Genomic DNA, 12,508 nt, shown 5'->3' on the forward strand with positions numbered 1-12,508 from the left:
CACACTCCCACGCTTAAGACCTGAAAACTCTGACTTCTCGCTCACTTCAGTTTCAAAGTTGTGGAGTTGTTTTTGATCAAGTGTTTGATGTAATTTGCTTCCCGTGAACTGTTAGATGTCAGTCCTAACTAATAACGCTTTAAAAATTGCTATCGAGCCCTTCTAACGCCTTGGCAAGATGGACTAGATTTGTCACCTCACATCACTGCTCGAAGCAGATGCAGCAAAATTCAGCGTTATTCAGATATTAAACAAAACCTGAAGCAACAATTCACTTGATGAAATTATGGGGCAAAATATGTGGCACGTCTTAAGCCGAAACAGTGCTCGTGTGTTTCTTTACTCAATGGAGTTGTTCCTTAATCAACGCTGTAACAGTTTCTGGTGCCCTCTGTAACCGCTGCTCCTGATCAACTGGCCACTGGCTAGTGGTGGGAGGGGGCAAAACATAAGAAGCTGATGTTAACAAAGTTGTTTTCTTGATGTTGGGGCATAACGTGGGAAGGGAATTGCCTACTGATGTGGGGGCTTGGCGTGTAGGATTCTCTGGCGTTCAAATGTCCTCTTTCAAACCAATAACAACGGATAATAATCCTGCTTGCAATTGGTAGGTACGGCGCCTTTCACGGCAGGAGGATGGCTCAGAACTGTGCGTTTCGTGGGGAACGGGAATGAAATAGACACTCGAAAAGAAAGCTAAAGGGTGCAGGGGAGCGAGAGGGGGAGCATTTGCTTTGTGCTGGTTCGGCTAGACTTTAGCCTCATACGCTGTGAAGTGCTTTGAAGCATCCTCCTGACACGAAGGGCGCTATATCAAACGTGAGGGTTTGTTTGTTTATTTATTAGACTGCGCCGGGCGGCCCACGGGGAAGGTAAACGCCAGCATAGACTCGCTGGGCTGATTGGCCTGTTTCTGTGCCGTAACTTTCTGTCGTTCTGTGAACAAGCAAGGCTCTTACAGGGAACTTGTCTTGTGCTTTGCTTTAGCTCCAATTTACAGTAGACCTAACCCAATGTACATGGAGGACAAGTTGGACTTCAGGCATGAGAAAGACTTCGCTGAAAGTAGGTATCCGAATGCATCTGTCCTGTGAAAGGAGAGCTATTATCTTTGTATTACTCTCAACTGATTCTCTTGGGAGGAGTGATTGATTGCCTTTATTTAATGCCTCGCAGATCGCAGAAAGTAACTCTTATCAAAACCTCAAAGAGAAGCCTTGGTTATGACCCATTTTGTCGATGTGAGCATTTGCTTAGTTGCATTTGGAAAAGGCAGGCATTTCAAAAGGACGCATCTCCCAAGATTATGCAGTGGAATAATATGAATCAAGCTTCAATCTGCTTGACGGCTGCATCCGCAACAGTGCACTTGCGAATTATTAAGAATACCGTGCTATATTTGCCCGTTTTCCTCAAATAATTCAGTAGTTTGTGAATTTAAGATGTGCTGGATTGTCGGGCGACTAATGAATGGTAACACCATTTGAATTCTGGAGATGAACGGTAGAATGGAGATGAAACCGAAAGAGGCTTCGTTCAACGGAATAAGAGATTACCGCTCTCCCCTCCCTCCTCAGCCCCCACCGTTTCCCTTCCCGTTCCGTGTCCCATGCAGTACAAAATTGAGAACCTGCTTAAAGAGTAGCCCGGATTGACGAAGTCTGAACTTGCCCCATTCTACTCCACGACATAATGGGTCGGAGATTCAAAGCCGCTGAGGTCTGTCACGTGCCTTTCGTTAAACATTTTCCAATACGAAGATGAAACAACTGCAATCGCTCTTCTTAGTGATCAGGCCCCACTATGTCACCGTGTCACCAGGACGTACTGTCTTCTTTCACTTGCGGTATGCAACCGAAGTCAATGGACGTAAGTCTTTCAAGTGATGTCGACAAATGTACACTTCTCTCACTCTGGTTAAATCCTGCACTGCCTTCCAGTTAACGCCTCCAGTGTTAAAAAGTATTCATTGTAATAACACTTCATGAGAAGGTTAAAATAGCATGGAACGAGAGCCCAATTTGACTCGAAGTCTATTATCCACAAACGTGTTTAATCCACTTCCATTTAACCTTAGAAAAGGGTTCAGGAAAGTTCCTAACAACCCCTCTTCCCCCAGGCAAAGTAGCAAAGCTGCATAAAATCCATCGGACTTAATATCCTTTCTCAGCGTGACATTTCTTTGGTGTCGCGAGCTCAGGAACTGTCTGAGGTGGAACAAGTGCTCTTTAGGAACTTGAAGTATTTCACACCGACCCACGAGAACTCTGTACCAACCCGCCATCACCTCAGACTGATTCTCACAAGTCGATGTGACTTGCTGGAGATGAACTGAAAGGCAATGGAAGTTATGTCCTGGGATGCTTTTGTGTTGCAAACTTTATACTACATTTTGCAGTTTTTTNCCCCCATTTAAGTCGTTTTTCGACCCCATTGTCTTCCACACAGCGTTATCTCGGTTACCTTTTGAGGGGGGTTTTCAGAAGGCAGATAGGAAGAAACTGTTTCCACTGGGTGGCAACCAGAGGATGTAAATTTAGGATTATTGCCCAAGAACATTAAAGGGAGAAGTTAGGTGATTTTCTTTTTATACACAGAGGATTGTTTGGACATGGAATGACCTACCAACAATAGTTGTTGAAGCGAAATCCAGATAATAGCTTTTACAGAGGAAATAGACAAATAATTGATTGGCTTGCAGGGAGAGCTGCTTAAACTCCGCACCTCCAACTGGTGGAACCATCGCTCAATGGGAAAGGCCGTGTATCCGAGCTGTGGACAAGAAGATGGTGGTAATGGTCTTACGCATTTCATGCTGAGTGTGTTGCCCTCCAGGATGCTCGCAGGGAGTTCCTGCTGCCTGTCGTCCACCTAAGTGAGGGTTCAAACCCGCGCTTCTCGGATGTCAAACGGCTAACAAGTGACTATCCTCCTGGGTGGGGAGGTAAGCAGAGTCTCCTTGGAGCTGAACTAGATCTCTGTGGCAGTCTCCATAGTCCAGGCGGGTCCACAGTACTCCAGGATGCTGCTGATGACAGCACAGTCCAGCCTGGCTCATCAACAGGATCGGGAAGGGCAGACCAGTCACTGGGAGCAGGGAATCCTCCCGCTCAACTCCTGTTAACCCTCCAAGCCAAAGCCCTAACAGATAGGGTGGTCCTAGCTGGACAAGCAGCGGGAAAGCTTGCCTTGAAAAGCAAAACTAGAAGAGGTTATAAGGGAGGGTGGGTAGGTAGGGGAAGAGGGTTAGCATAACCACCAGTGGTTATATATTATTATATTATTATTATTATAATTGCCGCCTCCTCTCCGATCAACGCTATGAAAATGTCTTTAGAATCAATTTCAATCGTAACCAGTTTTCACCCATCTCTTTCTCTTAAAAGGTATTAATAGACAACGTTTGCAGGGTGTCTGTTTTACGTTGAAAACTACTTTGTAGGAGATGGGAGGGAAAAATCCTTCCAACGAGTCTTGCTTGAGGCTCATTAATTTCACGCTTGTCTTCTGGTTGCAAGCTCAAAATCTAATTACGTAACCTTTTTGCATTATTCATTCCATTCAATTATCCATGTTTCTTGCCCCTCATCTTTTCTCCAATGAAGCAAATTCGTTCCTGTCAGACTAACGTGATGATTTCGGAGTCCTTGAATTACGCTAGTCATTCAGGGTTTTTTTTAGGCTTTTGTTTGGGGTGACAGTCTATGGTCTACACCTCTTGCCCGTTAGTGGAGTCCTGTAGCTCCAGTGGTTAGAGCACTCGCCTCGCAAGCGAGAGACCCGGGTTCGATTCCCGGCAGGATGAAATGTTAGGCATTTTCCAGGGGTAATAAATCTTTTAAAAAAATTTTTTTAAATCGGTCACTTCAATCCACGACTGTTTGTGGGACCCTGCTGTGCGCAATTGGCTGCCGCGTTTCGCCCATAAAATACACCGTCAATTCACTTTACAGTATATTCTGTGAAGCGCTTTGAGACGTCTCGAAGACGTGATAAGGCGCTATATCAAATGCAAGGATTGTTATGATTATTATATATGTGAATGCAGACAAGTGAGTGCTGCCAAGCTAATTGACCATGGAAGGCATGGTCTGTGATGACAGCACAGTCAGCCTGGATCATTGGCAGGATCAAAGGGCAGACCAGTCATCCCACTCAGCCCCTATTAATCCTGCAAGCCAAAGCCCTAACGAGTAGGGTGGTCTTAGCTGGACAACCAGCGGGAAAGCTTGCCAGATGGCAAGGTGTGTGGTTTTAACTGGTTAGACTCCAGCAGTTACCCCAACGCACACTCCGGCGTCCGAAAGCTTGGCTCTTGCCAACCTGCGCTTAATAATCTCTAGAATTAGGTAAGGGAGAGAGATTGCGCATTCCATTCCAACAATTTATCTCTGGAATTTCCCTGTGTAGGTGTAATGCATGGAAACCTGAGTTTGGTTTGGATATTCTTAATCACGATGATGGGTTTCCGCATGTTTGAGACACCCAGCTGACCCCTCAAAAATGGAAGACATCACACCCAAGCCAACCTCCTACTCATCCGGCAGCCATACATGCATGGTTTCCAGTTTATGTCGCTTGATGGTGATCGGAGCCTCACAATTCCACATGGTCTTAGCCTTAAAGCTGTTAAGCCTTGAAAATTTCTTAAATTCAACCTTCATATGGAAGCCCTTTTCTGAGGTTCCTTTTAAGACCATTATTGAACCCCCAAGTGTTGCCTTTGCTCAGATCAGGTAACTCAGCGCAGAAAAGTATTCGAACATGCGATCTCCTGGACTGTATGGTTCACTGGACCACCAGCTATCCTTCCTGAACCTTTGTCACTGCACCAATTTGAAAACAGGGACCCGGAGGTTACCCATAACAGACAAAATATGATCTTACCAACGTTCTAGGTAAGGTAGGATGGAAGGTTTCACCTCGCCACCGAAGTCTTTTGAGTTGTGTTGCAGTACTTGCTCTGCCTTAATTAGATCATTTTTTTAGATAGTTTATTTAGGTTAGATATTTAGCCAATTATATCAGTCAATAATTATGTCCCAATCTTGTTCCAAATCCTCTTCATGGATTTATCAATCGATAATCCTTCACCTGACGTGGAATGCACTGTATTGTGGCAGTGTTGTAAATAGCTTTGCAGGGTATTGTTGTTTGACATTGTGGTGTGCCATTTGATTCTGGTGCAGTATCATACCCACATCTTCATTCAGAATGCATTACCCATGTCCAATTCCCTGGGTTACAATGCGTGTGGCAGACACAATGCCTGGGAACCCATTCTCGATGGTGACTGATGATGAGCCTTCCACAAAGTGTAGGCGAGAAAAATCCTCGGCATTTTTGCTTTAGATCACTGGAGCAGTGCATTAAGTGCATCGGTGTAACTTGTCGAGCTGTTTATGTGGCTTTGCTCAGACGCGTGGATATTTAGTATCGGAGACATCGCTATTTCTGCATTTGCCCGTTTTTATTTCTGTTTTCTCCCATTAACATGATGCAGAGCACGTTTGTCATCGCATTTGATATTTTACGCGGTTTTTGGTTAAAAAAAAAGAGCCTTCGGGGTTTTTTTTTTTTTCTTTTTTTCGCCAGGAGGTGTTGGCTTGCATGTGGTATTTATTTGGCTGCGGAGTTTTGCTGTAACGACCACTGCTTGTGGCAGATTTGCTTCCTTGGTTGTTCGTCAGACTGACAGCCGTGCCCCCTGCAGCAGTCAGTGAGAGGCGGCACTGGCGTAATTAACTGAGCAAACATCATCAGAATCTTCTCCTGTGTTCGTGTGATTTGAAACGTCGTAGCTTTCCCCTCCTCCCCCCCCACCTCCCCGCTCCCCACCCCCAACTCCTTACTCCAGGGTGAATTGCCAATTAATTTTATATGTGAGCGAATTAAGTCAGGAGCCGTAGTCGCTCACTGGAGCGCACTGGATACGAGGTGACGTCTGTTTAGAATCTGTTTCGGTTATCCTCTGATGGTGACAGTATCCACGGAGGCTATTATATTATTATTTATGTGATTATTAGGTTATGTATGTTATTATAAGGTTGGCTTTATGATGGTTAACAAGTGAAGATGCAGTCCTGGCTGGTCTCCAACACTCCACCTTCACACAAAGTCCACCTCATCCAGAACCTTGCCACCCTCACCCTTGTCCTTGTCCGCACCAAACTCCACATGACCCATCGCCATGTTTTAAGAGTGTCCACACCAGACAGAGACGCTCACATGTATGCCATCCAGACACGGAAATTTCCCTGTGTCTGTACTGGAATGCGCACACTCTCCCTGGAGGGATGCACCCTGCTCACCAAATTCCAGAGAGTATCAGGCATAGGATGGCCGGCTTGGGGACCCCAGAGCGCGCACCGGGGTACCCCTGGAGTCCAACCAACAACAAAACCGTTTGGCAAGATTTCCGCTGCTTGTCCAGCTAAGACCACTCGGCTACGCATTAGGATTTTGGGTTGCGTGTTTAACAGGAGCTGAGTGAGATGACTCTCTGCCCCCAGTGACTGGTCTGCCCTTCCAGGTCCTGCCGATGAGCCAGGCTCGGGCTGTGCTGTCATCAGCAGCGCCCTGGAAAACTGCGGACCCGCCTGGCTCAGGAACCGGACTGGACATCGTCACAGAGGCTTGAGTCGATTCCGACCTTCGTGGCCAAGCAGGTCACCTTGGAGCCAACTGAACTCCCAAGGAGACCCCCCCCCCGCTTACCTTTCCCTCATCCCCGCTCCCCAGTTAGAAGGACTTGTCCTGAATCGCAGGCTTATTTCTTAACGCGGAGGAAATGAACACGTGCCCTCAAAAGTACAGGCGACGAGAGAATATAACGTGTACACCCAGAGGCCTTTAGCACATCGCCCGAAACAGCGTCGAGTCGGGAACAAAATCGAGATGGTGCCACAACACAGCGAGCTTGCTCGCGTTCAACTGCACTGCAAGAACGATGGAAGTGCATGCCAGCTGTTGCCATGGCAATCGGTCCGCAAGTTGACGTCAGTTTTTGTGCTCCGAAGGCTGGGGCTCCTGCCAGCGTTTAAGGGTATTTGGACAACCACTGGGGCAAACACAACAAGATGTAGCCGGAGTCAATCAATCTGCAGTTATCGGCTGTCTGACGTTATCGGCCTTGTTTCTTTCCACATAATCGAGCCGTTGACGTGCGCTACGTCACTGAAGGAGACCGAGAGGCTTCAGGCGCTAGCTCTTTCACTGGAGCTGCTTTTTCTGCTCCCCCACCATCCCACTCCCCCGCCACCCCCCCCGCCCCACCCCTGCCTCTTCCCGATATTGTTTGATGTCGCTTCTCCTCACATCGCGTGTTTATCAAATTCTCTTTTAAATGTTATAATCTTAGCTTCAATAACCTCTTCTGGCAGAGCACTCCATGTTCTAATAATCCTCTCTGTGTATATATATATATATGTATGTGTATATATATATGCGTGTTTGTGTGTGTAATAAAGCCTAATCTCCCCCGTAACATTTCCAGTGAGTTTCCCCCTCGCCCCCCCCCCCCCCCCCCACTCCCCCCACACACACGCACACCGTTACCAATCCACCAACCAGCAAAGCATCATCTTTCATGACTTACCCTCTCAAAAATCTTTTCAGAATAAACATAGCGATATGGTGGCTTTGAGGTCGGCATGACGTCTCAAAAGCGCTTCGCAGGATTTACTGCAAAGTGTAGTGACTGTGTTTTGCAGGTGATCTCTGAAGACCCTCTCCTTAACCTTCTCTGTTCCAGGCAAAATAGATAGTGCATTTAAAAAAAACAACAACCAATGCACTTACAAATACACTTGACAGAAATATCCTGTAAAGTGCTTTGAGGCATTTTGATCGCGCATTAAGGCACTGTATCAAATGCCAGGATTATTATTATGCATGTAAGAAATACTGAAAGTTTTCAAGTTGGGCAGGACACGAGCACACGAAGAATAAGCCTGGTTTTGTAGCTTAACGTTGAGCGAGTGACTTACCTTTTTGCTTTCTTTACCAGAAAACCACTCGGCCCCACCTGATGTCACCACTTACACGACAGAGCACTCGATACAGGTCGAACGCCCTCAAGGCTCCACGTCAAGAGCTGCACCAAAGTATGGAAACGCTGAACTGATGGAGACCGGCGATGGTAGGTGCCGTCTCCTTGCTGACTTGCTATTTCAGGAGCCGCCCCGTCATTCGGTGTTTTACATCGCTTAACGTTCTCCCTGAATTTTAATGTGACAAGTGCCAAAGCCAAGCTTGAGTGGCTTTTGCTGCCAGCAAAAGTTTCTTTCGGGATTTTAATTCAGTTGGCGCTAATTTGTTACTTGCCTAATGATGTTCTGAGTCATTCGCCCACAAAATACCCGAGTCGCTCCATCTTAGGTTTGTATCGTGTGAACCGCTTTTAAGACGTCCGCTCGAGGCGAAAGGCGGTATATCAAATGTATTGTTATTCTGTATTCTCAAACAGTTTGCTCAGGTGTCCTTATCTGTCCTTCCATCAGAATATTGTATTTGCTAAAAGTGACGCAATAATAATAATCCTTACGTTTAAAGCAGCGCCTTATCGCGTCGTCGAGACGCCTCAAAGTGCTTCACAGAATATACCGTAAAGTGCAGTGACTGTGCATTTTGTGGCAGCTAATTTGCGCACAGCAAATTAGAGAGTCCGATAAACACACTGATTGGGACCGACCCACTGTGGATATGAAAACAGTGCTGATATCAGGGGAATTGCGATGTATAGCATGAAGAAAAAATATCTTTCATCAGGAGTCATACTGACTATGGTAGCACACTGTTGCAACCTTTTCTGTGTCTCAGTTTCTCTCTCCCAAGTGGCTTCCTTTCTCCCCCTCCCTGACAAAAACAAACACATATTACCAATCCTTATTTTCTTTCCCCAGCTCCCCTCTCTCTCTGCCCCTCTCTCTCTCTCCCATTCTCTCTCTCATAATACATCATTTTAGCCCACACAACATAGTCAATTCATTTTACAGTACATTCTGTGAAGCGCTTTGAGGCGTCTCGAAGATGTGATGTGGCACTACACCAAATGCAAGGATACTCTTATGATAAATGCGTGAATTATTAGAACTAAAACCCTTTAAACAGCAGCATTTAGCTCGTGACATCGCTCCTCTTGACAGTATATTCTGTGAAGCTCTTTGAGACGTCTCAACGACATGATAAGGCCCTATATCAAATGCAAGGATCATTATTATTATTATTATCATCATTAAAGAGCCGAGGTGTTGAGGTCAATTTAAGACATCGCACTTGCAACAGCCACAGGGGAGTTAAAAGATAATTTTTTATGTGAACATTTGTTTAGCTTTGAGGAATGGCTTTCGCATTACAAGCCTAGTAACGAGAGAATGTTTATCATTGAAATCATCTTAGCAACAGAGCTGTCATCACTTGACCTCTTTATTTGCGTGCAACATGAGTAAGACTGCATTTGGATGATCACGGGCAAAAGTTGTCCTGCTTCCAAAATAGTGCAAACAACAATGTGTGGATTTCTTAAATAATGTAATCGTCAACCTTAGAGAAAGGGGAATAAATAAATCGTGGCGTAAACACTCTCCACTGAACTGCACTAATAAATGCGAGCATATGGCTTTTTTTGGGGGGGGAGATAAATAGTTCGGATTTGCGCCTCGTGGAAATTGCTTGTTTCACGATCAGTTTGCTGAGGCTGAGATAAAAAAAAACATCGTAAAATGGTCAAACGGGAACGTGAAGAACCAGGAAGGTACAAATTGTCCCTTTGCTGTGACTCGCTGTTCTCGTAATTTAGGCAAAATAATATTAAGAGTGTCTTTATTTGGAGCTGAGAAAAATTGCGTTCTCTTGCTGGTAGTTGTTGCGGCGAATGTTAACCACAATAATCTTTGCATTTCATACAGCGATTTATCGTGTTGTCGAGACGTCTCAAAGCGCTTCGCAGGATATACCCTGTACAGTTTGCATGACACCAGTGCTAACTATTGGCCTGCGTTGCCAACAGTGTTCAGATATCACCAGCTCTCTGACAATACAGCATTCGCATTGCGTGGACAGATTCTGTTTGTTTCCGGTCGGCACAAGGAGCCCTTTGTTTAATATCTCCAGGAACAGGAGGAGGCCATTCAACCCGTCGCGCCTGCTCCGCCAACTTATTACGTCATTAGCAGATAGTGTAATGAGCATCCTAATCCTTGCATTTGGTACAGCGCCTTATCACGTCGGAATGCCGTCTCAAAGCGCTTCGCAGGATTTACCGTGGAATGTGGAGTGACTGTGCATTTGGAGAGAGGAAAATGAGTTAATGTTTCAGGTCGATGACCTTTCGTCAGAACTGGGGGATGTTGGAAGGGAGAAGTTGATAAGGACTAATAAATGTCTTCCAACATTCCCCCAGTTTTGACGAAAGTCATTGACCTGAAACGTTAACTCACTTTCCTCTCTCTATAGATGCTGCCTGACCTGCTGAGTGTTCCCAGCGACTTCTGTTTTTATTTCAGATTTCCAGCATCTGCAGTATTTTGCCTTTTGTTTTAACATGTTGGGACATCCTCCCGACGTGGAAGGCGATATATATATATATATATACATGTGTATATTATTATTATTATAAATTTGCCTTGTATTGATTTTTGTTTTGGATTCTTTCCAGGAGTTCCAGTGAGCAGCAGAGTATCTGCCAAAATCCAACAGCTGGTGAACACCCTTAAACGGCCCAAACGCCCCCCATTGAGAGAATTTTTTGTGGACGATTTTGAAGAACTATTGGAAGGTAAGCATTGGAGGAATCGGAGCTCACGTCGCTATGTAGGAGTGAGCTCTGCAGGGCCAAACCACGAACTTGCTCGGTTAACTCAGCGTGTTTTCTAAGGAACATTGTTAATGCCAATTAAAGGACCTTTCATGAAACACTCCTTTAAGCAGGGGACCACAGATGATACTGAATTCAATTCCAAATTCCCCAAACATTCGATGATTGACAATGGAAACCTTAAACAGTGGTAGGGCCGTCTAAGAAGGTGGTGAGATGCCTCTGGTCTGAATGTGAGTCAGCCTGCTCCACTGTCACTACCATCATTGAGCTTCTGGGCGATAAGCATTTACCAACCACAGACAGTAAGTGTTTCCAGTGGAGCCGTGCGGTCGAGCCTGTCTGTCTGTTTACCCAACTGCCACGCTTTCCGGCGGGGATCGTGGGATAAGAATCAGGAAGGAGTAGGAACACTGGCAGCATTTTCCCCTCTCTTTGTCCAAGGCACTGAAGCAAGTCATAGGACTGCCATTAGAGTTCTGCCTCAGATCAATTCACTTGGCAGAGATCTGGAACCTGGGACTTTGCAAACCTTATGGCTCAAATTCTACACCAGACAGACAGAAGGAGCATCAGCAACTGAACCGTGAAATCGGAGGGGATTGAGTGAAGCGGCACCAACCGTTTCAGTAAAAAAAATTTTTTTTTTCACCCCAAAATTTCTTCCCGACTCTCACTGTGCAAATATTGAAGCAGATAAAGTGGCATCTCTGGTGCAAGTGCAAGTCCAGCAGGAAATCAAACGTATAGTTACCGGCAGATGTAATATTAATAACAGGCTGCCTTGAGATGCTGTTTGAGACGCTGGAGATAATTATAACGGAGGCTGACACTTGCTGACTCACGCTGAGGAGCGAGGATACATTTTAATGAGTTGCCACTGCTCCGATCTTTGTTCACAGGGACTCAAGGTTAATATCAGGAGTACAATACCACAGTTAAATTGGAGGTTAGCTTAAAAAGAAGCGAGTGCTTAATGTTCAGTGCGTTGCAAAACGGGTTGTCAGTGCAAAAAAAATTGGGGTCACTGTTCATTTTTTAGCATGCAATGTGTTATTTTCTTTGCTAAGTCCAGGGGTTGGATATTGAATCCATATAGGATGTATTTGTGATTTGTGCGTTACAAGAGCAACAAATTTTGACCCTCAAGGCATGGAACTGAAAGTTGGTTTGCAGTAATCCAAAGGAGGGCTTCAAAAATAGCCTCCCGCCTCCAAAAGCAAATCTCAAGAGCTCAGTACTTTGGCTCACGCCTGAGATTGAAAAGCTGTCTTGTGAACCTCTTCCAGCAAATTTTTTTTTTTTTTTTTTACATTGCACAGAATTTTAACTCATCTTTGAACCGCTCGGGCGATGAGACATGTTGGCAACAGTCTTCGTAGAATATTACTTCAGTGAATTTGTTCTCCTTGTTTTATAAAGGAGGCTTTGTGTGTAGGATGTGAACTTGCTTTTTATTTCGGTCTACACTGTGCATGGTTCGGAAAAAAATATACAAGCTTTTCCCACTTTTCCTCCCATCTTTGTCTCCTCGGCTTTATTTTGTTTTGTCCCTTTTCTCCTGAAGGCTGTAAATTATTACTGGTTAATGTTCTGCAAGAGCCGGCATTAGGCACTCCTTACCATATGGACATTCTCGATTGGTAGCACTGTCGCCTACGTTCGCGGGTTCAAGCCCCACATTGGGACTTT

At 45.3% G+C, this 12,508-nt stretch overlaps 1 protein-coding gene across 2 annotated transcripts in view; it reads left to right on the plus strand.

Annotated features, from left to right (window-relative positions):
- Nucleotides 1–12,508, plus strand: part of LOC103183612 (disco-interacting protein 2 homolog C) — a 341,341-nt gene that overhangs the window by 227,143 nt on the left and 101,690 nt on the right. Inside the window, exons 7-9 of one of the 2 annotated variants that reach the window (XM_042332092.1) lie at nt 988–1,065; nt 8,009–8,140; nt 10,658–10,777. In XM_042332092.1, the coding sequence (XP_042188026.1) occupies nt 988–1,065; nt 8,009–8,140; nt 10,658–10,777 (330 nt within the window). The remainder of the gene's footprint in view (nt 1–987; nt 1,066–8,008; nt 8,141–10,657; nt 10,778–12,508) is intronic. The other variant, XM_042332093.1, reaches the window with a different exon arrangement.

Source organism: Callorhinchus milii, unplaced genomic scaffold (genome assembly GCF_018977255.1).
Source record: "Callorhinchus milii isolate IMCB2004 unplaced genomic scaffold, IMCB_Cmil_1.0 Scaffold2, whole genome shotgun sequence".
In the NCBI taxonomy this organism is placed as follows: domain Eukaryota; kingdom Metazoa; phylum Chordata; class Chondrichthyes; order Chimaeriformes; family Callorhinchidae; genus Callorhinchus; species Callorhinchus milii.